General features: G+C 39.5%; 1 protein-coding gene across 2 annotated transcripts in view; it reads right to left on the minus strand.

The window, feature by feature from the left end:
• Positions 1 to 27,670, minus strand: part of CASP3 (caspase 3) — a 642,424-nt gene that overhangs the window by 345,141 nt on the left and 269,613 nt on the right. For both annotated transcript variants that reach the window (XM_044089855.1, XM_044089854.1), the window contains one exon: positions 2,575 to 2,750. In XM_044089855.1, coding sequence (XP_043945790.1) covers positions 2,575 to 2,750 — 176 coding nt within the window. The remainder of the gene's footprint in view (positions 1 to 2,574; positions 2,751 to 27,670) is intronic.

Genomic DNA, 27,670 nt, shown 5'->3' on the forward strand with positions numbered 1-27,670 from the left:
GCCCTAATACTTTTGTCCCCTGGTTAGCATCAGACACCTCTCATATTTTTCCTCCTAGCACAGTCATATTAAATTTAGTCATCTGTGTCTGGAAACTGACAGCTCTGAAGGCCAGGGGAGCAAACATGTACAGTTTCTTACCAAATCTGTCCAAAGTCCTATCAACTTGGATACTTCCCTGCATCCATGGACACCACTACTGGATCCAACATTAGGTTCCTACACAAGAATGAGTGCAAGTCTTGCATCCTATAGAACCTGTCAAGTTTCTTAGATGCAGGGGACTGCAAGTCCATTTGCCAGAACAGCATCCTCCAGAGCTACCAGTATCATTCTACTCCACCTATGGCTCCAAAATCTGGAACTCTACACCACCAAGCAAATTAAACTGCAAACTTTTAAAGCAGGTTTTAAACAGCATCTAAGACAATCCTGGATCTGCTGGTATTCATTCCTAGGATAAAGTGTGCAGACACTTTCAAACAACTGATTTAACCAACATGAAAAGCTACAATGTAAATGTATATGCTTGTTTTGTTTTCTGCACGATGTAGTTTGTATATTCTTACCTTAAATTACTATTGTTATTTACCATGCACCACTTGTATAGTATATTGTTATTTGCCACATGATGCTTTTCTCCTCAAGCCTTAAATGAAAAGGGGTTCAAATGTCCAGTCAGACAATGCCCGTTAACAAATGCAAAGTAAAATAAAATACATAAATAAAATAACATAAATAAAGGACTAGCCACTGCTTTTGGAGCATCCAAGCCCTACAAAATCAAAAATACCTCTTCTGTATCTCAGATGCCTCCCTACCTTCCAGTTCTTCATCTTAGAGCGAGCTTCTGTTATAGAGATTTACAATTAAGGAAAATATAAAAAGATGGTATCCTCAGTGTTTGTATCAAACACAAAAGTGGAAGACATTTGAGATGAGCAGTCTAATTCTGTCTCCTCACTTTCCTGTGCATTATTTACCTGGGTAGGACAGTGATCCATCTTTCTCTTGGAGGAGGGGACTCCAGGCACTGAAGTTTCAGTATATGGCTGAAAGGCCCACAGTGTCTTCGGTCAAACTTCAGCCAGGGTGAAACACTGTTCAGGGGGGAACATAGAGAACAACCTTATGAGTTACTGTGAAATGGGCATCTACCTGATGGCAAGGGATACAGAGATACTTTGTTATAAGTTAGAGGTTGGCATACTGGTTAAGGTGTTTACCTCACAAAGTACAGGGTTTGATTCTCATATTGGGAAGCATGGCTTAAAAAAGTTCCCTTGGGGTTGTTAGCCTAGTAATCAACCTATGAACCTGTTAGCGAGTTGGAGGCACCTGAGCCAGCACCCTCAGACCAATAAGCAACACTGGATGCAAGTGTTTCATCTCCTACATCCCTTTCCACTACTTTTTTTTTTAAAGTGGTAGATCAGAGGAAGAAGACATCTCAGAAGATGACATACCAGACCGAGATAAGACTTCAAGACTTTTCCATTCAAGGTAGTCAAAAAGGGTACACAAGCTACTATGAAGACTTTTGGAGTGAATTCCTTGCAGATATCATACATCTAGATGTCATGGTCCACACCCAAGCATAACAGTAGAGCAAAAGGAAAATAACAGGTTCCCTACTGGGTACTTATCTGTTTCCCAAGTTCTGAAGCCAGATGACCATGTGGTAGAAGACAGGTGCACTATTTTTGATTCAAAGGATTTCAAGGCATCTGCCTACAGACTGTGGCAAGAAAGTTCTGTGATGGCATGGATGGACATCCACTTTATACTGTGGCATAATGATGTACAAGGATCCAGGCATATGCTACACTGAGGGGGAAGGATCATAACCTCTAGAAGTCACACTGGCTGTAACTGGACACTTAGCAATGTCCCAGTACTAAGGGCTACTGCAGCAGTGATCTAATCAAAGAAAATATACATACATACTGTATATACCACACACACACACACACACACACACACACACACACACACACACACACACACACACACTCAAACACACACACACACACTCAAACACACGTATGCCCATATGAAATACTTGTATATCAATCTTATGGAACATGAAACACATTACTCCTATATACAGGGGACATCAACACACATGAACAGTAACCTCCTTGAGCTGTTGCAGTCAAGCAACAGTGAAATAATCAATCTCGTATCAAGCAACATCAAGACCCTATTGGTGTATTATGTAATGAAGTATACAAGGTTATCAATGAATGACCTTCATGGCACAAGCAATGTGCACAGAATACTAGAACATTAAAAAAACACTAACTGAATTCATTTCCACTCACTCCTAACAGTCAAACGATTTAGCCAATTATCTGCAGTTAAATGTCATTCTTTCTTGAAAATCTAACTTTGTCAGCTCTCAGTAAGCATTTTCCATTCGATTTCCAAATGCATCTTCAGGATACCAGATTAAATGTTTTTCTTTTTTAAAACATAATAGGCGAGAGTTTATTTCTACTTTGCTTTACTACAAAAACTTAAGAATTTCTACAGGTTAGGTTTGTAGTGAAGGAGAGAAGTTGTTGAGCTTACCTGAATAAAAAAGAGCTTGGGCTTACCAGCCAAAGACCTACACCTGTTTCCTTTGAATCCACATGTTAATTCTTCTATTTTGAAACAACCATCTGTTCCATAAATTACTCCATTATCTCCGTGACTAAGCAGTACACAGGCAAAGCAGGCTCGTTTTGTGTGATCTTCCAAAGAAACTGACAAAGTACAAAAAATACAAACATTAGCACATTACGTTTGGTTAGTACTGCTACACAAAATGTGACCTCAGTCAACTGCTTCACATGTAGAAATGATGCTGTAATATCTACACTTCTAAGAATTGATGTACACATCCTATGTGACTGTTTACAAAAGACTAAAAGCTTCACAGGTACTGCAGTGAAAAATGATGCACGTCAGGCACTGTGACATATTGAAAATGTTAATTCCAGTAGTACACCACAATGGGTGCTACATCTCTGACCTTCAACAAATCTTACTGGGGTATGCAAATAACGGGAGGAGGAGGACAAAGAGGCTGTTCCCCACCCAAGCGTTCTTCAGTTACTTTTCATACAACAAGGAGAAGTACTGTGAAGTGACTAAGTGATACTGGTAAAACAGAAAAAGCATAGCTGTGATAAAATAAGTAAAAAAGATGAGCAGGAAAATCCACACCTCCTGCATTAAATGTTTTTCTTTCTTTCATAACTTAATAGGCACGTTTATTTCTATTTTGCTTTTACTACAAAAAAAATTAAGAATATGTACAGGATAAGTTAATTGTGAAGGGATAGTAGTTGAGTTTACCTGAATAATTGCTTAACTGCATTATCTTAAACCATCCAGCTCATGGAGAAAATATCACAAGGTTTCCACCAGCGCTTTCGGTACATGCAGTTTCCCTAGTGAACGTGCAATAAAATATATTATATTATTAGAGCCTCTGGCTGCTGTGCGACCATGGCCCCCAGTGTCTTTACCTGCTTACCCAGCTATCTAAGCTCCAGATCCCATCCTTGGACACTGAGTTCCTCTGGCCTGACGACTAAGGACCCTCTCCAACCTGCTGCGTCATCCTAGTGTTTTACTGCCTTGTTCCTTATAAGTACTAAAGGAAGCGAAAATGTATGTTATTTTCCTGAACCTAAAAGTTTAATTTTGATTTGTGACAACTACTTTATGTAGTTTAAGGTCGCTTCTAAGCCAGTTAGCCAGCAGCCTTATCCTCATAGCCTGTGTACCTCTCCTCCATACTGTTAAAGCTCCTAATTCAATTAGCCTTTTCGGAACTTACTTATTATCGCAACCACATTTGGAAGTCACCCTAACTGGTAAAGTCATACCAAAACTACTTGTTGTTAGAGTGAAATGGGATGTGTAAATTTTAAATTGCTTTTTTATCCCATTGCTTCTGAAACAGGACCAGGAGTAACGAGAAAATGTGTCTTCCTGGGTACCGTCATTTAGTGCCATGACTGAACGGAAAAGTTCGTTAAGGCATACAGTAGCAGCTTGCCACTCACAGCAGCTATTCAGGCTTCTGATTAAGGTGCTTTTTCACATGTACATTTCTAACCATTTTGTTTTGCTCCAACTTCATGGAGGGCTGAAGTAAGGGGTGCAATTGGTTACTTTTTTGGACGTCCAGTCATGTGTTCTTTTTAAGTTGTGTCTTGTCATGTGTAGATGTGCAACTGGCAATTTTTTGGACTGGCAGTGCTATGTTCTTTTTAAAATTGTATTTGGTTATGTATAGCACTGCGAGCCTGCGTAACACACTTTGACTCAACACAGAGTATGCCTTTGAATGGTTTGTATTTGGCTGGTAACCGCTTTCCTTACATGTGTATTAACACTAAACACAATAATTAGATTGCACTGTGGAAGAATCAGGGCTTCTTAAAGTACTAACAGTCGCATTACTTGTTATTCCCTGTTCATTTCGTTTTGCATAAAGTTACGGTGGTAAACGACGCTACCAGGGAAGAGAAATTTGCCCGTTATTGCAGTTTCTCTTTCAGAAACAAGTTGATGCAAAGCTGTTTGGGACCTCACACACCCCTTTTTACTTCACTATAAAGTCGGTTGCCGATAACATCAGGAAGTACACAGGGCTACAAATGTGGTTGCAATAATACGCAAGTACTGCCTTTTCTTCCTCAATCCCTGCCTGCCCTCTCCCTCCTATAACCCACTGTTGTAATAAATAGTTTGTCCACTAGGTTGCACCACTTCTCAGCCCTACCTCCATACATCCTTTCTCCTACCTTTAATCAAACTACCAGTTCCTCGTTCCATAGTTTTTTGTTAGTACAACTCACTTGAATCTCTTCAGTTCTACCATAATTCCCACCTAACCTCATTCTACCCCCCCACCTTTTTTACTTTACCTTTTTATCCCCACCTTTCACTTTGCCTAACCTCTTTAACAGTACTTACCTTCCTACAAAAGCTTTCCCACTGATTGTTTTTGTATGCTTACTCCTTCTCGTGTCTCTGCCTCCTTACACTTTACTCCTAGACCTCTATTTTTTTACCTTTCTGTCACTACACACACTATTTCCCTTCATTATACTTCCTGTGTCCCTTTCTTGTTCCTGCCTAGACTCTCAACTTACCTTTAGACATACGATCTCCTCTTTTTGCCTATTTCCCTTCCCCCATTGATGATAACCTTTCTCATCTTACTGCTCACTTTCCCTTCCCCTTTGCAGTGACTCTAGCCCCTCCTTCTCTTACCTGCTTCCAGGTCTCCACTCCTCCCTCCCACTTCACGTCCTCCCCCGTTCCCTTAAAAATCCATAGACCTAACTGACACCCTCTTTATATTATTAGAGCCCCTGGCTGCTGTGCGACCCTGGCCCTCAGCATCTTTACCTGCTGTAAGCAGAAAACTGTTTTAATGTACCTTTTTAGACTGTGTAAATTGCCTGTTGCTAACTTATTAACTGGCGTTTTTACAATTCATTACTTTATATCTTGTTTGTAATTGAGCTGTTCGTTATTGTACTAACTACTTAATGTTGTCACCTTAGACACGGAAATGCGATCTGTAGGACAACTTGGTGAAAACCGGTCAGTTTAGCTGTTCTCTCTTATGTGTCTCTCATACTTGCGAAAGCATTACTAGTGGATATTTACTTGATATGATGCATCGTTACATTTGATGCAGACATAATATGAAATGCGTACAGTACTGAATCGAATTTATACCCCCACGTGGTGAAGCTACCTTTTTAAAATTAAAGTTAGAGTTTCACTTGTAGCTTGTACTCCACGCAGAGATGCTACCTGTATATACTACCTGGGGAAAACTGGTTGCTTCTGCTGACTCTCCTGAGAGAGTTATTAACTCGTGCGAGCGTCAATGATGGCTAATTTCTTGGTATGCATCTAGTAATGTAATAATATTACAGCTCGTATAGTGTAGATTAATGGTTGTATCTCTTACCCCCAATGTGGTGAAGCTACCTATACAGTTTGAATTTTACGTAGCTCCTCAAAAAACAGTTGGTAAGAACCCACGCCGTTTCCCTTTTGCTTGCTTAAGGTGATATCAGTGTTTGTAGCCAAACTGAATTCGTCAAAGTAGGAACCTTCTGTTGCATGATTAGTTACTTGGCTTGCTTCTACTTCAGAGGCTCATTAGCTGAGCTGTTATTTTACTGAATGGGCATACTAAAGCAGCTCCTATCATTAATTAGTTTAGTATCAACAGGTAATCTAAACGGTAAAGGCGCCAAGGTTTTCAAATTGTCTACTTTTCCCATGCTTCCCATAATAGGAATCATCAACTTGGGAACATTCTATCCTGTCCTGTTACCAGTGCTTCATGCTTTTTAAAAGAAGCGCATATCTTAGCATATTAATTGCAGAACTGTGGCTAGCGAAGAGTTAAGCCCTCTTTTCTGTTACATTGCCTCACTGTAATTAGTTAAAGCTCTCTCTCCCTATTCTTTAACCCCTTACCTGGTTTTACCCTCTTCATAATGGGAATCGTGCTATATTAACTGTGTAGATCGCCTAACTTAATGTAGTGTCTACAGTCCAAGCCCTTTGTTACAGTCTTTATGTCTTTCCGATACTCTACTGCTAGAATGGATCTATCTCTACTCCCATGCTCATGTTACTTCTCAGAATCACTTTTAAAACATTCATAAGCTAGTGTATATACCTACTACTGGATTATTGTTTTCAGGGCTGTTTACTTCTCCTGTCCTTCCTGCTAACACAAATTGTTACCTAACAAGAATCTGATTGTCTCACTGCTATACTATATTATAAGCTATCGGAAAGAGAATTTGCTTTTTGTCTTTTAAGTTGTATACCTGTTAATAATTATACATCTGGAAGCTGATTTTAACTGCTTTGATGTTACTACATGTTATTTATATATCTGACCATAGTTACACTTTCTTAGTAGGGATTAGAGTCCCAGCACTGCTATTTACTGGGGCTATTTTGACTTAAAGGTAAATATGCTCAGTCAAAATCTGTTCTAACAATGTAAAAAAAAGATACAGTTTATCACCTGTTTACAAACTTATGGTTTAGACTTAGTATCTGGCTTTTAACTCACTGTTTAGATATTTAGTTGGTCTACTATCTGTATATTTTATGCTGTCTGTTATATTGTACTAAATCCAACTTTTTCTCCCATATACCTTTTTCCCACTTTATTTTACAACAAGTACCCAGCTATCTAAGCTCCAGATCTCATCCTTGGACACCGAGTTCCTCTGGCTTGACGACTAAGGACCCTCTCCAACCTGCTGCGTCATCCTAGTGTCTTATTGCCTTGCTCCTCATAAGTACTAAAGGAAGCGAAAATGTATGCTATTTTCCTGAACCTAAAAGTTTCATCTTGATTTGTCACAACTACTTTATGTAGTTTAAGGTCGCTTCTAAGCCAGTTAGCCAGCAGCCTTACCCTTATAGCCTGTGTATCTCTCCTCCATACTGTTAAAGCTCCTAATTCAATTAGCCTTTTCTTCCTCAATCCCTGCCTGCCCTCTCCCTCCTATAACCCACTGCTGTAATAAATAGTTTGTCCACTAGGTGGCACCACTACTCAGCCCTACCTCCATACATCCTTTCTCCTACCTTTTATCAAACTACCAATTCCTTGTTCCATAGTTTATTTGTTAGGACAACCCACTAGAATCTCTTCAGTTCTACCATAATTCCCACCTAACCTCATTCTATCCCCCCACCTTTTTTACTTTACCTTTTTATCCCCACCTTTCACTTTGCCTAACCTCTTTACTCACATGTAACAGTACTTACCTTCCTGCAAAAGGTTTCTCACTGATTGTTTTTGTATGCTTACTCCTTCTCATGTCTCTACCCGCTCCGTTCGCCCTGCGGGCTCACTTCGCTCCCCTACCCTACCCCCAAATCCCACCCAACCCCACTAGTCCTAGACTTATACCTCCTAACCACACCCCTTCCCCATTCTACCAATCAGAAGTTCCCACTTCTCTAGCTAATCGTTTCACACCCTTTCACCACTTAATTTATTATCACTTGATCCCACTACTTAAAGTAATTAATCTTAACTATTCTCTTCTGTTCTCTTACTTTTGCCCTATTACCCTTATATTACCCTAAAACTACGTAACAGTATGCCCATAATAATGAAGTCAACTAAAACTAAGCCATTACTCATTACAACACTCCTATCTCTCATAACCTCTGCCTACCTCCTAACCTACTTTGAAAACCTTGAATATCTCCAGTTACATTATCCTCGTCAACAAACATCCACTCTAACTCCTACTATCTCCCACAATCATATAAATATAACTTCCATACCTAGCTACCTACTAGCCAAATATCACAGACTGTCCCACATTAAATACAACAATCTCACAGCCAGGAAAGTTTGATATCTAATTAGCTACACACATTATCCCATACTTGCATAAAAAAACAAGCCTTAAAAGATGGAGACATCCATCCTAACCCTGGCCCAACCAATGTCTCAACAACTGAATCCTGTAATCCCCATTCCTCTACTCCACTCACCACCATCAGACTTCCTAATTCACTCCTGATAGCACATCTCAATATCCGTAGTGTAAACAATAAAATTCCCCACCTTCATACTCTCCTAGATGTTCACTCATTTGATATACTATGTTTAACAGAAACTTGGTTAAAACCTAGAACTCAATACAATGAAATTATCCCACCAGGATACAATATATTGAGACAAGACCGCAAAAGGCGTAAGGGAGGGGGAAGTACCAATTCTATTTAAAGACAGCCTACAGGTTACCGCTTTATTTTATAATCCACCTCAGGATAACAATGCAGAAGTCCTTATTTCCAAACTTCAGCTTAACTCAAGTAAATCCTTATACATCATCTGTATCTATCTGCCTTCTGGCAATAATTCTAGTATTCTTGAGAATATCCTCTGCTGGATTTCATCAACTTTCCCACAAGAGACTATAATCCTAGGGGACTTAAATATTGATTGGAAGTGTGTCAACACCGAACATCCTACTTCTCACATAAATCTCCACAGCTTCACTCAAATTATCAACTCCTCTACCACAATTAACAAACCAAACAATAAATAGAGTACCTTAGATTGGATTCTTATTAATAACCATTTCCAAACATATAAGGTAGGAATCTTACCAGATGATATAAGTGACCACTCTTTGACCTACATCATCAGACAAAAAAGTGATATTTCCCATCCTCCCACATATAGAATTTCAAGGTCCAATAAACACTTTAACCCAGTGCTATTTCAATGTGAGTTGAGCGCTTGTGACTGGACTCCTCTAAAAACACTCTCTTGAAGAGGCAGTCAAATACTTCAATGAAAAATTCCTAACTATCCTTGACCAGCATGCTCCTAAACGCTCTATTAGAATCAAGTCAAAACCAGTCCCCTGGTTTACAAAAGGAACCAGACAGAAAATCCTAGTCAGAAACAAATCTTGGTCTAGGTGACGAGCTACCAAAAATATAACCGACCAGCAAACTTTTAGACAGTTGAGAAATGTAACAAAAAAGGCTATTCTCTCAGACAAAAAACTTTTATAGCAAACTACAGCAAATAAACCAAAAGAATCCACAAAGGTTCTGGGCAAGTATCAATAAACTCCTACACCCAGGTAACTCCAATACACCAACCCCACTTGATGATAATCATAATACTCCCAACCAAACTGCTAATACCTTTAACACCTTCTTTACAGAGGCCAAATTTATCCCAAAGGGTTAAAGACATTATCCTTGAGGCTCGCAGACCTTCAACAAGAAAGAATTATGCAGCAAAATGGAAAAGATATCTCATTTGGAGTACTGCAAAGTACAAAGGCCATTCAATCTCTAGCCTGCCAGCTATCCCTGACAACTCTAGCCTTCTTACCTCTTCTCTAATCCCCTTCCTACTTTCCACCTGCAGCCCATCTCTACTAACTTTATCTTTAAGCTCATCCAAAAACTTAAGCCATGTACTCCTTCAGCTGACCAAATTCCAGCTGAATATTTGCAAAAAGCAGCCAAAGCAGTAGCCTATCCTATATCCATCCTCATTAATACAACCATACATGAAGGCACCATCCCTAATATCTGGAAAATCTCTCACATTATACCACTACATAAAGGGGGCAACTCAAATGAATATTCTAACTATCGGACGATTGCCCTGCTATCACCCTTAGCAAAAAATAATGGAAAAATGCATTCACCACCAGCTATTTGACCATTTAATTCAACATAACATACTAGCTAACAGCCAACATGGCTTTAGACCATTTCACAGTACTACTACTTCACTCTTATCTTTCACTGACTTCATTAACAGAAACCGTAATGACAATGTTCTCTCTTCAGCACTCTTTATAGATCTTTCAAAAGCTTTTGATATGGTAAACTATACTTTTTCTAAATATTCTTAAATCTATTTCACTTAGTAATCAGACTGTACAATGGTTTAGTTCCTACCTTAGCAATAGGCAGCAGACAGTGCTCTGGGAGAATAGTCTTTCTTCCCACCTACCAGTAATCCTGGGGGTCCCTCAAGGTTCCATTCCTGGACCTCTCCTATTTTCAATATTTATCAATGATCTATACCTAGCTATTCCTCAAGCCACCTGCATACAATACGCACATGATTCAACACTCATATGTTCAGCCAACTCTGCATCAGAACTGCAATCCCTAACTCAGAAAGTATTTAACACAGTGGAGACCTGGTTCTTAAAACGTTGCCTCCTCCTGAATCCCAAAAAAAACAAAGCTCCTCCTCTTTACACCTACTCACAAGTCCTCCCCCATTGATTTCTCAGTTATATCTAACAATGGCACCCTCATATCCCCTGACTCTACCACCAAACTCCTAGGAATTACAATTGACAACAACCTCAACTTTGACACCCATATTAACAACACTTTAAAAACAGTAAACAGTAAAATGGGGTCCCTATACAGAATTAAACCCTTCCTTACACCAGCAGCTAGATCTACCATTGCCCACTCCCATCTTATCTCTACACTTCTCTATGCCTCCCCCATATATACTAACCTGTCAAAAAATAATCTTCTCAAATTGGCCAACTCCTATAATCACATTGCCAGATTTGCCACTGGTAATCCCTTCTGAACCCATCACTGTCAGAACCTAAAGCAGCTAGGCTGGCTTGAACTGCAAATCCTGCTACAACTTTCACAACTTACCATAGCCCACAAGATCCTAAATCAACCAAACAACACCCCTATACTTTCAAACCTCATTATCCCCTATAAAAATCTTAATTCATTACAATCTTCTAATAAACTACTAGTGAGCATAAGTAAGTCCAACAACTTGGCAGGGGACTCACTGTTCTCTAAACCCAGCTGGTAAAAACTGGTACCTACTCACTTCCTTCCTTGCCCCTCTTTAAACAAAAACTCAGAAGATACCTTCACACTGGTTATGCCCTTGCAGCAATCCTGACTAATCCTTTCACCTTTATTTTTAGTAACATCTTTTAAATTCTACTTTGTATACTAGTTAAATGCTACCTACTACCAATGAAAGCAGGAACTGTAACCAAGAGATACTTTTAATTTTAATTCCTCTTGGTACATCAAGTATGATTTCTGTACCTTACCTTATGTATCATACTGCATATGACTGTGTTTAGCTATGTCTCAACGTTTTGTTATTGATACTTTTGTTATGTATAGCCTTGTTAGTATAATCTTGATTGTATATGTCACTGTTACTTTATGTATGTTATTACTGCGTTTGTATCACTTGGAGATTTTCTCCCCAGGCCTCTACTGAAAATGGACATATATCCAGCTAGACCAGCCCGGTCAACAAATGTAAAATAAATAAATAAAAAAAGGACAGATGTATAGTGGTTTGTCCTAGCTCAAACACCCCAAAAGACCATACCTCAAACCTATCTCTGCACCAGGAATCAAGCGTAATACTACTATGCCTAGTAAACTACATGCTGATGACCCCATAGCAAAAAGTACAGTTTTGTACCTACCATAAATGTAGATGTCCGATAGGAATGCATCTGCAGTCCTTACAAATGGCTTGTCCTGTCGTCAGGCAGCCCTTCGGTCGGCCGGATTCCAAAGTCTGGGTCTGGCTTCGGCTGGTGTCGCACTTCACCCGACGTCATAGCTGCAGTTCTTCGGGTATAAAGGCATCAGCCGACGCCATTTTCCTCAGTGTTTCTTGCCCCAGATGCCAGGTGCCCTCTTGGATGGCTAAATTTGGATAAATGCCAATGTTTCCAAATAGTAGAGACAAAACACATAAAATAAGCATGTATGTACATATATACAAACAAATACACCATAATAGATCCCCCCCAAGCTAGCTGAAAGATGGCAAATACCCTAGGAGTACCACAGAGGGGAAGGCGGGTGGGTAATCCTGACTGCAGATGCATTCCTATCGGACATCTACATTTATGGTAGGTACAAAACTGTACTATGTCCTTCAAGGATGCATCTGCAGTCCTAAAATGGGTAGAATACCATAGCCAAACTAGGGGAGGAGGAAAAAGAGATTATGGTGTAGTTAGGATCCCTTGCAAAACAGCAGTGGCAAAACCTGCTCGGGATCTAGAGTATAAAGGTAAATTATAATGCTTGGCAAATGTATGCACGGAGGTCCAAGTAGCAGCCTCTATAATGTCCTTGGTAGCCACCCCTCGTAAGAACGCTGTAGTAGTGGCTGTACCCTTGTGGAGTGAGGCCTGATGTTCTCTGGAGTTTTCTTTCCATGGAAGGAGTAACAAAATCTAATGCAATTTCCTATCCACTTGGAGATTGTCTGTTTTGAAATTGCTTTTCCTTCCCTTCCTGTTGCATATGCTACCAGAAGCTGGTCAGTTTTTCTATTGCACTTGGTCCTGTCCATGTAGTAGCGTAATTGTCTATGCACATCCAAGGAATGCAACAGTCTTTCTCCCCTGTTCTGTGGGTTGGGGAAGAATGTAGGTAGGTGGATAGCCTGGTTTAAAGACACTCTGGACACCACCTTAGGCATAAATGTAGGATTTGTTCTCAGGGACACTCTTGTCTTGATGGAAGATCAGGAAGGGTTGCACTACCATTAATGCCTGTAGTTCAGAAACCCTTCTTGCTGAGGTGATTGCCAGCAGGAAAGCAGTCTTCCAGGATAAGTATTGTAATTCTGCTGTTGCTGCTGGTTCGAAGGAGGAAGAGTCAATTTTCTAGCACAAAGTTCAAGTCCCATGTTGGCAATGGTGGTTTCCTAGGAGGTTTTACATTTTTAATTCCTCTCAGAAACTGCCTGAGCAGAGGATGTGAGAAGACAGGGGGATCCAAGCTGTATTCTGCCGAAATAGCTGATGCGTGTATCTTGATGGAGGAATAGGACAGGCCCGTATGGAAGAGCTCTGCCAAGTACTCCAGGATGTTGGCTATGTTTACCAGTGACACATCTTTTCCCTTTGCAGTACTCCAAATGAGATATCTTTTCCATTTTGCTGCATAATTCTTTCTTGTTGAAGGTCTGCGAGCCTCAAGGATAATGTCTTTAACCCTTTGGGATAAATTTGGGTTAGTTGCTCTTATGTAATGTTCCAGGCAGTCAGCTGCAGAGTTTTGAGGTTTGGATGCAGGATGTTGTAGTTGTTCTGTGTTAACAGCAATGGGATCAGGGGTAGTGTCCACATTTGTTCCTGAGACATGCTCCTCAGTAATGGGTACCAATGTTGTCTTGGCCAGTCTGGAGCTATCAGAATGACCCTTGGTCGTTCCTCTTTGATCTTCAATAGCACCTTGTGCATCAAAGGAAGTGGTGGGAATGCATATGCTGTCAGGTTTTTCCAACTGAAAGATAGGGAGTCCACCTTCCAAGCAAGTGGGTGGTACGTCCTTGTGCAGAATTTCTTTAGCTGGTGATTGAGTGGGGATGCAAATAAATCTATTTGTGGTAGTCCCCATTTTCTTGTGATGGTTTTGAAGATGTCCGGGTGCAGCATCAATTCGTGGGCATCCGTGGTAGTTCTGCTTAATATGTCTGCTAGAATGTTTTCTTTTCCCGGTACAAAAATTGCTTGTAACTGAATGTTGTAGCTCAGAGCCACATTCCATAGGTCCAGTGCCATCCGGCATAGAGGGTATGAATGTGTGCCTCCCTGTTTGTTGATGTACCACATAACTGTGGTGTTGTCTGTCCTTATCATCAACTGTCCTTCTTGGAGGAATGGTCTGAATGTCTGGATTGCCATTTTTACTGTCAGCATTTCCTTTAGATTTATGTGCAGGTGCAGCTGATCTTGAGTCCATAAGCCTTGTATGCACTTGTCCAGCATGTGGGCCCCCCAACCGAGGTCTGAGGCGTTCGTTGTGATGGTTTGGCTTGGTTGAATGCTGTAGAAGGGCAAACCTGTGTTTGATTGATAGGCCTGAGCCCACCATAGGAACTCTTGCTTCAGGCATGGTATTAGTGGAATTTTGGTTTCTAGGCTGTGTTTGTGCTGAGACCATAAATTCTTCAGGTACCACTGTAGCTTTCTCATATGCAGTCTGGCATGAGGGACCAGAATTATGCAGGATGCCATGAAGCCCAGGGCTTGCAGTACTTTTCTTGCTGTTAGATGGTTCTGCTTTGTTAATGTCAAGAAGTAGAGAGGAAGTTGTTCTTGTTTTTCTACAGTTAGGAATGCCATCTGCTTTGATGTGTCCAGCTCTGCACATAAAAAGGTTATTCTTTGGGATGGTATCAGCCTTGACTTTTTTACATTGACTGTATATCCCAGGGCTTGCAGCAAGTAAATGACTCTTTGTAAGTCTTCTGTTAGCTTGTTTTTGTTGTCCGCTTGTATCAGGCAGTCGTCCAGGTAGGGATAAATTTGGATTCCTGAAGTCTGCAATGAGCGATTACTGATGCCAGGCATTTCGTGAACACTCTGGGCGCAGTAGATAAGCCAAAGGGCAATGCTGAGAATTGATAATGCTCTGATCCTGCAAGAAATCTGAGGTATCTTCTGCAATTTGGTCGTATGGGGCGTGCAGGTATGCCTCCTTGAGATCTAGAGTTACCAGCCAAGACTCCTTGCCCAGCATGGGAAGAAGCTGCTGTAGAGTCAGCATTTTGAATTTTGGAACAATGAGGAATGTGTTTAAAGCGGACAGGTCGAGAATAGGCCTCCATTTTTCTCTTTTCTTGGTACCAGGAAGAGTCTGGAGTAAAATCCCTTTCCTTGTTCCATAGATGGTACCTTTTCCACAGCTCTCATTCTTACTAATTGAGCTATTTGTTTTAGAGCTTCTATCTTTTGATTTGGTGGTAGGTTTGGCATTCCTCTTTTTCCTGGTAGAGTATGGAAATGAAACCTGTAACCCTGGTCTATAGTTTGCAAAATCCACTTGTCCCTTGTGATGTAATGCCAGTTCTTTGAAAATAAGGCTAGCTTTCTGCCTAAGGGTGCTGCTAGCTGGTCCCTGGTAGGCGGTGCCAGAGCCAACTCACTGTGATTGACCTGTTGCAGTGGTAGTGGCTGTGTCTGTGCCTCGCTGGTTGTTGCCCTGCCACTGGCATCCCCTGTAGGCACCCCTGGATTGATTTCTGCCTCTTGAACGCCTATTCCTGCCTCTCTGTGCTTTAGAGGAGTCTGGAAAGGACCAATTTTTGGAGGGCCAGTTCCTGCTAAACCTTGGAGGTTGTACCTGTAAGAAGTCTTTCACTGTTTGTACAGATTTTGCCTTCTCTTCCATTTTCTTCAATACCTGCTGAGCAGGAGAACCAAATAAATTGACCTTGTCCATGGGAGCATCTAATAGTTTTGATTTGACATGGTCCGGCAAGGCCTGTTCTTTCAACCATGCATGCCTTCTGATAACTGTGCCAGTCATGGCTGATCTAAAGGAAGCCTCCAGTGCATCATAGCCGCATTTTAAAGAATGGTTACTAACTTGCTGAATGTTATGCACCATTTCCAGAACATATTTCTTATCTAAAGATTCATCAGAGGACAGTTTCTTAGTTAACTGATCAAGCATAAACTCCTGATATTGGATCATATGAAATTGACAGTTCAAGGCCCTAGCTGACAGAGTAGCCGAGGTGTATACTTTTTTACCCCATCTCTCTAAGGACCTGGATTCCCTTTCAGAGGGGAGGGGATTTTTAGCAGAGGTAGATGCTACTGCCTTAGGCCCCTGGGAGATAGTCTGGATCTGCAAAAGGGCCTTGTATAAATGGTGATGTGTCCGGGACCCTGTAGAACCTATCGGGCTTAGCAGGGGCTGGAGGTAAAGAATCAGGAGCAGTACAGGCATCATTAAATGCATCATCTACAACAGAAAGAACTGGAGGTATAGCTAAAGGCCTATGTTGTGGTAAATGCAAAAAGGTCCTAAGCCTTTTCCTGGAGTCTGAGAAATCTTGGCCCTGCCACTGAAATTGTTCCCTCATGGCATGTAAGGTTTCCCCAAAGGAAAATTCCTCAGGTGGAGAGGCAGAAGGGATCGACTCTTCAGCATCAGAGTCTTCGTAAGGACAGTAAGGAGCCTCTGGAGGGTCTGTATTGTCTGAATCATCAGAGGAATCATCCGTGGACACTGGCTCAGGGGGCTCTGCTCTAGGTCTCTTCTCTGGAGGTGGATGAGAGGCCCTGTCTGGATGAGGTTGGGATCCCCTTATTAAAGAAATGAGATCCTCTGCCAGAGAAAGCATTTGGGAACTGGAGCTGGGCCTGTGAGAGGGGGGCTTAACAGGCACAGTCTTAGTAGCTTTAGCTGCTTTAGCCCTGGCAAAAGCCTTAATGGACATGGCTGCAGGAGGCCTAGCAGCTCCACGTGCAGGGGTCGATACATCCAAGGGAATAGTGTCCGATAATTCCTGAGAAACCACAACAGCAGGTTGGATTCCAGAAGCCGATTCTACCAGGTTAGAAGAGGCCTCGGTAGAAGGCATGGTTTCGGCTGAAGAAAGAACCGCTTGCTCGGTTTCGGCGAAACAGAGACACGCGGTTTGCTTAACAGCGGTCCTTTCTTTGTGTTTTTTGGTAATTTGTGTAGTCGGAGGATCCGACAGCATAATATACGCAAAATCAGAGCCGAAAAACTGCTTACCAAACTCCGACCGACGTTAAGCGTCCGTCGGTTAAAAGAAGCACAGGCTAGACAAGCTGCTACGTGGTCTGGGCCTAAACAAGGTAAGCAGTAAGAGTGGAAATCTTTATGAGGTATTTGTTTCCCACAAGTTAAACAGTTATTCACTTTTTCTGACATCGGCTGAGGCAAGAAAGAGTCCCCAACGGGTACTTAGCTTTAGAAGTCTTGTAGTATTCGGTAGTAGTAATCTCTGGATCTGACCGACCGGCACTTGCGAACAGCTTCTGCTTCGGCAAGAAAGACTGAGGAAAATGGCGTCGGCTGATGCCTTTATACCCGAAGAAATGCAGCTATGACGTCGGGTGAAGTGCGACACCAGCCGAAGCTAGACCCAGACTTTGGAATCTGGCCGACCGAAGGGCTGCCTGACGACAGGACAACCCATTTGTAAGGACTGCAGATGCATCCTTGAAGGACATCCACATATGCTTCTGGTGGGTCCATTCTAGAAACATGAGAGGGAAACAAGAACTCTTCTAACATTGTGCCTATAGATCACAGTCTTTTAACAGTCAGGCACATTTCATGTTCATAAAAACAATGCATTCATCCAGGTATTTAGGCATGTTAGGCTACCTTCAAACTATAAGCATGGCAGCATAAATAAAATTTGTTCTCGCTCTCTGAACTGTTTAGTCTACACCTCTGAACTCTTTAGTTGACATAGTTGACTAATTCGTAGTAGACTCAACTGGCAACACCGACATAGTGAAGGAGACATTTAAATAATCAAAACAAAACAAAAAGTAACAGCAAAGTGAGCGCTTTCACATTCAACTGAATGACAGACATCAAACATAGCTAAAATAAAAAAAGCATTCACTTAAATATAGCAAGACACCTTCAATAAAAAAATGCTATCCAATCACATCCCTAATTCAATTAAGCTATCAAGCACATAATAAAACACATCATTCATCTTTTGAGCTTATCACATATAAATGAAAAAAAGTTTAAAATATATAGACGTGTATGAAAGCCTTCCAGAAATTAGTAACATAAGCACAATAAACAGACATTACAGGAACTCCCAAAGCCATCAATAATCTAAAACGAATAAAGACATAAATAAAACCTACATCTTAAAAAGACCCCAAAAAGATTCATTACTAAATAATGATCAGTAGATGGCAGTCTATATATATATATATATATATATATATATATATATATATATATATATATATATATATATATTAAATTACGTGAAAATACATATGACCAAGTATAAATCTACACATTCTACAGATGCTTTCCAATGGAGGGCTACTTAACTTGTTATAAAAACATACCAAGAATATACATATGTGTATATATATATATATATATATATATATATATATATATATATATATATATATATATGGACAGTCCGCGACAGTTCATATGATGAGCTGTTTACTTGAAGTCGACAGTTCATTTGATCGACAAGCATTTTTAGGTGGGGTAACTATATATATCAACTCGGGGCAAATGCTTGTCGATCAAATGAACTGTCGACAAATAAATCATATCTATATATATATATATATATATATATATATATATATATATATATATATATATATATATATATATATATATATATATATATATATATATATATATATATATATATATATATATATATATATATATATATATATATATACATATATCATATAAAATTTCATTCTAAAAATTTCTCTTTGTAAAAATTTTTAATATACCTAGCCAGATGTGAGAACTGTACCTCCTTTTATATTGGGAAAACCAACAGGACTTTGAGGGAGCGTGTTAGGGAGCACTTGTATGCCATCAATAAAGAAGATGATAGGAATGCGTTGGTCAAGCATGCCATAAGCAATGATTCGACACATAGATTTGTTTTTCTTGCAACATAATTGATAAATAAGACAGTTAGACTAGGGAATTTTAGGAATTATACTGAGAAACAGGAGAATAAATGGATCCTGAAGTTGCATGCTGATAAAGCTCATGGACTTAATGAACAGATGCTCATGGACTTAAAAAACAGATGCTGTATAACCCTTTTTAGTTGAACGACCTTTACTACATTAGCTTCTCGGTTAAATATTTAGCTGCTATGTTGCTGTATTGATGCTTCATACCATTATACAGCATCTGTTTTTTAAAAATTTTTACAAAGAGACATTTTTAGAATGAAATTTTAAATGATATATATATATATATATATATATATATATATTTTTTTTTTTTGGTATGTTTTTATAAAAAGTTAAGTAGCCCTCCATTGGAAACAACTATAAAATGTGTAGATTTATACTTGGTCATATGTATTTTCATGCAATTTCATGATATACATACAGACTGCCATCTACTGATCTTTATTTAGTAATGAATCTTTTTGGGGTCTTTTTAAGATGTAGGTTTTATTTATGTCTTTATTCGTTTTAGATTATTGGTGACTTTAGGAGTTCCTGTAATGTCTGTTTATTGTGCATATGTTACTAATTTCTGGAAGGTTTTCATACACATATCTATATATTTTAAAGTTTTTAATTTATATGCAATGAGCGCAAAAGATGAATGATATATTTTATTATGTGCTTGATAGCTTAATTGAATTAGGGATGTGATTGGATAGTATTTTTTACTGAAGATGTCTTGCTATATTTAAGTGAATTTTTTTTTTTTTATTTTAGCTATGTCTGCTGAAGCGTTCAGTTGAACGTGAAAGCGCTCACTTTGCTGTTAGTTTTTGTTTTGATTAATTAAACGTCTTCTTCGCTATTTAGGTGTTGCCTCTTGAGTTTACTACAAATTCCTGGCCTGCTGCTCCCTAGAGGCACTTTATCCTTTGACTGTCTGCATTATTCACTTGGATAGTTGACTAATTATTATTATATTATACAATAACAGATGTGCAGCAATATCTGAACTAATTAGCAAACAACATGCCAAATTGTGTTAGCAAATGAAATTTCTAATCAAAATAATGTATCTGCTGTAATGACGGATCTGTACTGGCAGTTTCCTCTTCTTCACCAGCAGGACTTAGCTCAGTATACAAAAAAAAACTTTCCCAGGTTACCTTGCCCCTGCCTTACCCACAATGCTATGTGAGCAAGAATCCTACTTCTGCTCTCAGTAAGCTTGCTCTAAAGATGAAGCATAAATTAAATCAGAAAAAAACAAAAAAAAACAACTATAACCACTGCATTTAATCAAAACCTTCAATGCCCTGTGCAGCAGGAAGAAGAAGGGTGGGGTACATTACTGAAAATGGAAAGCACAATTGTGTAAGTTCCACTTACTTTAACAGTTGATGTTTGAATTCCTTCCTGTTGCAGTACTCTTTGGCTATTTGGGTTGTATCTTACTCAGGATACAAATGGCCAGGTTTACAAAGCTTTGGCTCCCTCCCACACCTTCACTCTGAATTCTGAATGGACAGACCAGTATGCTGACAAAAGATTATTTCATAATTCCATCAAGACTGTCTTGCCCATGAGAAGAGAAGCATTGTAATCCAGGAAAAATACAGAAATAAAAAGTTTAGATACAAAAGGGGGGATGGTGGTTATGGCTAATGCAGCAGTGAGGAATTTGATCTTCTACTGTTACCGTAAGTGCAACTTACACAACTGTACGATGTTCATCATTCCAACTGCTGCAGTAGCCTTTGGATATTTGGGGTGATTATCAAATGTGGGATGAGGAAGGATGTGGCTCCTGTAGAATGGCTCATCAAAAACAGCTCTGGACCTGGAAAGGTAATCCAGTTTGTAATGCTTTGCAAAAGAATGTATACAAGACCATACAGTTGCCTCTAGAATGTTTTTTAGGATTCAACCCTTTCCAATATGCTATCAAAGAGAACAAGGCTATGTTAGAATGTGCCTTAATTTTGCCTGGAAATGTTTACTACAATGACAATAACAAAAGATACAGTATGGAACAACCAACTGAAATTCACACAGGTTGTACCTTTCCAGTTCCATATTAAGAATTCCTCTGCTGTATAACTCTCCTGATGGATTTGGTACTGCCAAGATAATACCAGAGTTGCAAATGCATGACCAGAGTATATAGAATCCATTTCCAGTCATTCAGATTCTGAAAGAAATGAGGGAGATTGACGACTAGATTGAAGGAGCACTTTGAAAGTAGTAAGGGCATCATATATTTACAGAAAATGCTAAAAACAAAAGGATTAACCCACCATGAATAGTTGCAACCAGGATACTCTCTTGCAGATGTCAGAGCAATAAACCAGCTCATCTACCAAAAGGATGAATCCAAAGTGGCCAATTTAACTGGTTCAAATGCAGACAGAAATAATTCTGATGTTTACTTTTTGCAAGGAAATTAACTGTCACCTGAATAAAATAACAGGTGAGCTTATGTATCAACAGAAAACCAGCTTTGTACAACAGCTTGAGCTACAACAGAAAACCAGCTTTGTACAACAGCTTGGGCTAAGTCTGATATGAAGAGGAAGATCCACAGGCAGACATGCTGAAATGGCTGACAAACCCCCCTTGCCAAAGGTATAAACAGAACATAGGACAGTAATTCACACAAATGTTTGAGGCCAGTAGTAATAATCCTGAAACAGGTCCCGGTTACAAGTTAGGCACCAACTAGAAAATCATTGCCACTCTTTAACATAAGATTTCATAGTTGCAGGATTTCTTGACTCCATTAGTACCTGCTGCAAGTCATTCTGAAAAAGATGCCTAAAAGCTATTAGAATGGAATCATCCAGGCAGTCTGTTGTAGATGTTTGAGAGTGGGGTTTATCAAACTCTCCATGTCTTTTGGGAGTAGATCCAATCTGTGAGGAAGTTTATGTTAATTGCCCCTAGCTAATTCCGTAAGAAGGGAGAACCAATGATGCCTGATCCAGAAATGAATCACCACAATTTTAGAGCGTCCTTCTGAATCTGCAGAATGACCCTGTTTATCACTGGAAAGCAAGGAAATGTATACAGGAATATTCCCATCTGTGGGAATGAAAAGGCATCTGTTTTCCAGGTCTGCCTGCAAGAAGTTCTAGTGTAGAATTTAGTTACCATGTAACACCTGTTTTGTCTGACAAGTGAACTGTAACTGAAGTTGTAATGTTCTGTTTGTTCTTGTTTTTTATGTGGAGCTTTTCTCCCCGGGCCTCTCCTGAAAATGGACATATATCCAGTTAGACTAGCCCGGTCAACAAATGTAAAATAAAATAAATAATTGTTTATTTTGAAATAAGGTGAACAGATCTATTTGAGGCATTTCCCACAACTGAATCCATTCCTAGAAAACCCACTCACTCAACTTCCATTTGAGGAGGTCTGTCCTGGTCCTACTCAGCTTGTTTGCCACTACATTTTCCTCCGACAGAACGCAAGATGCTTAGAGGATTACACAGTGCTGTAGAGCTAACCCCCAAGCCATCATAGCCAACCTGCATGGGGTGGGGGGAGAGACCTAGTGCCCCCTGTTTATCTACCACATTACTGTGATATTGTCTGTAATCACCTGTAATGGTCCCAGGGACCACAGATCATGAAGAGATTCTACAGCATGAATCGCAACTAACATCTCTTTGACATTTATGTGCTGTAGTCTCTCTGAACTGTACCACACGCCTCGCACATGTACCCCCATAGAACCTGCTCCCCAAGCAAAAACAGAAGCAACTTATTGCTTCTACTAATGTAATTCTTTCTTGATAAAGGCCAACAATGAAATCTGAAAATTCAAGAGGATGAGAATGTTGGGTCAGCATTTTTTAAGCATTGACTTTTTCTTATGTATAACCTGGCAAGAGGAATCATAAGAATTGTAAAAGCCACAAACCCTTGAATCCTGAGATGTTCTATGGCTGAAGTCTCTGATTGGAGAACAGGAAGGTTTCCAGATACAAACATTTATATTTTCCTGTGTTAGGAATGCCTTTGAAGAGACATATTTAGAAGGCGGTCTAAAAGCAAAACCCTGTGTGACAGAGTAAAGGAAGATTTCTGAACATTTACCTGGAAACCCAGACAGGTAAGGCAGGAAGAAACCCATGTTAAGGACTCCTGACATATGGCAAAAGAAAATTTGCAAAGATCAGTAAATCATCTAAACAAGGACAATGTGACATGCATCATTTAGATCAAATAGTACCATAAAACTCAGAAGAGGAATGAATGGTAGACTCTGAAGGGTGAACATTTTGAATTTTGGTACTTTCACAAACTGGTTGAGAAAGAAAAGATCTATAACTGGTCTCCAATAAATCTTGTTTTTTGAAACCAGAAACATTATGGAGTAAAAGCCATTCTCCCTTTGGTCTAAAGGCACTGGTAAGTATGAGTCCTACGGTAAGCATGTGTTAAAGAACATGAGGAAAAACCTTGTTTGGTTCAAAGGGTTGGGAGGAATTTCCCTGAAAGGAGTCAGTGTTAGTACCAAACAGTATGAAACAATCGGTTGCCAAATGGAAAGGATGAGAGCCAGTTTAAGGGACAGACTTCGAGATTTAGTGATGGAGGGATGCTGATACAGTCATTCTAAAGGAGTAGTCTGTCCATTTTTCTGTCGCTTCCCTTGTCATTTCTTTCTTTTTTTTTTTTGTTTCCAACTTGCCAGGAGAAGAAAAAAAAAACAAAAGGTTTGTAAGATTTATAATGCAGGGCTCGTTAAACCTTAGTAACTCCCTGAATTAATTTCCCTGTGTCAAACTGTTTGAGAACTTGAGGAACAAACAAAATCTTCTTGTCTGCTTCATAATTTAAATCTCAGAGACTTTACCTCAACCAAAACCTTCTCAGATTGTATCCTGATATATCTTCTCTAAACAGCAGCAGTATTTCTGACAGTATTTGTACAATCATACGCACTTTTCAAAGCATGTTTAGACACTTGAGACAGGTTAGAAATTTTAGATTTCAGACAAGAACTACCTTATGAAAGAGGGGTGACTGGACAAACCTATAAGCTGTCAGTACCTGACAGAACAGCCTGGAGGAAGGAAATTCTCTTATGAAATCTGTATAACACCTTACCTACTTATAAATAGCAACCCTTCTGCTTTAAATAAATGTTTTGCCTTTCTGGGTGAGACTGAAGGCTGATGGTCTTCCAAGGCTGGCATAATAGGAGGAAAGGGTGAAGTAAATCCACTTGTAGCATATTATATTATATTAAAAATATTATATTATAAAATATTACATTGTCTTCTCAGTTTAGTAAGATCATCTATTTGTTCCCAACAAAAAAGCATAACTTATCCTGGAACTAGTCTTTGAAAAGGGAAGCTCCTCTAATGGAAATGGAAAGGACAAACTTTTCTTTGAATAAGAGTCCTCTGTTTGAGAGTCAGACAAAGAAAAGACCCTGTTTCTGTCTATACTAGAATCCTTTGACATTTTCCTTAGGAATGATTTCTGATCTCCTTCAGTATATTAAGCCTAAGGGGGAAAAAAAAAAAAAAACTGACATAACCAACAGTCACACATCATTCGTTCCAAATTATATGGAAGTTCCTCAGAATGAAATACGTGCACTAATAACCCATTTACAAATAAAGATTTCATAATCACATGACTTTCTTCCACCAATAGCTCTAAAAAAAATTACAAACATTAAAAACATTTAAAACCCAACCATTGTAACACAGAATATACATTTTAACAGTTTATAATTTTTCATTTTTCCTAATTAATAAACTGTTGTAGAATTAATCTCATTTACCCCAGGAGGTTTGCAGCATCTAACAGCAACTGCCAATATATTTCTCTAGTCTCCAGTAATGCATTCCAATTGCCTCCCCTCACAGAGGCAGAAACCTTTTCTAACACACACACATACATACATATATATAGATATATTCTAAAATTACTACAAGAAGTGGAGTTTTTATTTAATGTATTACTCATGTACTCTCTCCTTTTGGCATAAACATGCTGATAAATCCTTTTCATTAATGCCCTCTTGGTCTTCCTCACATAAAATGTAATAAAATGTCACACGACAGACAATGAACAACATAAACTACTCCTTTAGTGTAACAATTAAGTCTTCCACTGGGGGAAATAACCTTAGGGTAGTTAGCAATAGTTGCATTAATAGCCTCCAAGATGTACCTACACTGGGAGCATGTTCAAAATGTCCAACATTTTTTTCATCCCTCTACTTTTTTTTCAGTTCTTCCATGTGTTCTTTCACTACCCTTCTCAAACCAAGGTTACTCTGGGTCCATGACATTAAGTTATCATAGAATGAAAGACATCACAAACTTTTTAACAAAAACTGGATTGGAGTATTTGAAATTTTGGTTTACTGGATAAGGTAGGTTAAGCCCCAGCAAAAAAATCTGGACAAAACCATAAATAAAGGGGGGACAAAAGCACAAAAATAGGGACAATTTTTAAATATTGCTTTTGCAAACATAAAACATTCATAATTAGCATACATTTTCTAAAGGGTATGAAGTCTGAAACTGAAATGCCTGTCATTCTTTTTTTACTTCAGTTCTCAATGCTTTGCCAGACATTTACCAGAAAACCAATAATTTATGAGGAACAGACCAAAAATATGAGGCAAAAATCTGAATATTCTGCGAAAATTTGTACAGTTGAGAGGTATGAAGTACAGTAAGCTCAGTTAACCGGAATTCAAGCAACCAAAAAAAAAAAAAAATGAAGAAATACAGTACAATTTTCATGTGTTGCACTTTCTGCCCCCCACGAAACATGCTTTACGTTTTTAGAGTTTAAAAAAGGAGGACAGGAATAAATTCACACTCTCCCCAACCTAAGAACAAGTCAAACCAAACAAATAGTACAGTGTACAGTATTAGTCAGGCCTATTTTAATAGTAACTATCAAGCATACCATAAATGTACATGTTTGAGTGTATTCACTGTTGCAGTCATTACATTTGGGTAATCTGCTGGCAGGTTGCCCTCAGTCGGCCTGATTAACAAAGTCTTGGGTCCTGCGTCGGTTGCTGTCCCTTCTTCCATGACATCAAGTCGTCAGGGGTATAAAACATGCAGCCGATGCCACTACATCAGTTTTTCTTGCCCCAGATGTCAGGTGCCCCCCAAATGGGGGGCCAAATATTTAAGTAATTAAAAAACACAAAAATATACCCCCACACAAAAGCAAATACACCAAAAAGGCTTTTAAGCATAGTAAAGGAAAGAAGAGGTATAGTAAGAGAAAAAACAGGGGGTTGGAAGGAGGGTAACCAGGACTGCAACAGTGAATACACTCGAACATCTACATTTATGGTAAATGTACACAACTGTACTATGCTCTTCGTGCTTCACTGTTGCAGTCATTACATTTGGGTAGATTCCCAAAGCTATGGTTGGGAGGATGGATTTATACAGCATTAGGACCAGCTACAAGGCCCTGCAAAACAGCAGAGGCAAAGCCAGCTCTGGATTTAGAGAAGAAAGGTAAATGGTTATGTTTGGTGAACGTATGAACGGAGCTCCAGGTAGCAGCATCTAGAATGTCTCTGGTAGGAACACCTCTGAGAAAGGCTATAGAAGTAGATGCAGCCCTGGTGGAATGAGATCTGATCCCCTGGGGGATAGTTTTACCATGGTGCATATAGCAGAAACAAATACAATGGCTTATCCATTTGGAAACAGTCTGCTTTGAAATAGCCTTTCCCTCTGCCCCTGCAGCAAATGCCACCAGTAGTTGTTCAGATTTTCTTTGAGATTTTGTCCTGTTTAAGTAAAATCTAAGTTGTCTGTGTACATCCAATGAATATAGAATCCTATTCCCCTTGTTCTGTGGATTGGGAAAGAAAGTTGGTAAATGAATGGTCTGATTTAGAGCCACACTGGATACCACCCTTAGGCATGAAGGATGGATTGGTCCTGAGAGACACCCTGTCCGCATGAAAAATAATGAAAGGCTCCATTGTCATAAGAGCCTGTAATTCGGAAATCCTTCTAGCTGAAGTGACTGCTAAAAGGAAAGCTGTTTTCCAGGAGAGAAATTTTAAGTCTGCAGTACCAGCTGGCTCGAAAGGAGGGAGAGTGAGCTTTTCCAATATCCCAGGCAGGGGTTGGAGCTCTCCTGGGTGGTCTTAAGATTTTGGCCCCTCTGAGATACTGCTTTAGCAGGGGATGAGAGAAGAGAGGAGGTTCTGTGTTGTAATGAGCTGAAATGGCTGAGGCATGGATTTTTATGGAAGAGAAAGACAGGCCCTTGTGAAGCATCTCAGTTAAGTACTGTAAAATCTGAGGAATGTTGGGCACTGCTGTGCTTATCCCTTGAGACTGATTCCATGCACAGAATCTTTTCCATTTGTCAGCATAAGATTTTCTAGTACTAGGCCTTCTTGCCTCCAAAATGACATCCATCACAGGTTTGCTGAGGGATGCAAAGGGTGAATTTAGGTGATTAGCCATGCTGCAAGATTCAAAGATTGGAGCTGAGTGTGCAGAATTTGGTTGTTCTGCTGAAACAGTAAGTAAGGTGTCTGAGGCAGGTGCCACGGTGGAAGGTGTGACACATTGCACAGGAGTGGGTACCAGTGTTGGCGA

The sequence above is a fragment of the Protopterus annectens genome, chromosome 12.part0, assembly GCF_019279795.1.
Source record: "Protopterus annectens isolate FY-2018-M chromosome 12.part0, PAN1.0, whole genome shotgun sequence".
NCBI classification, from domain to species: Eukaryota; Metazoa; Chordata; order Ceratodontiformes; family Protopteridae; genus Protopterus; species Protopterus annectens.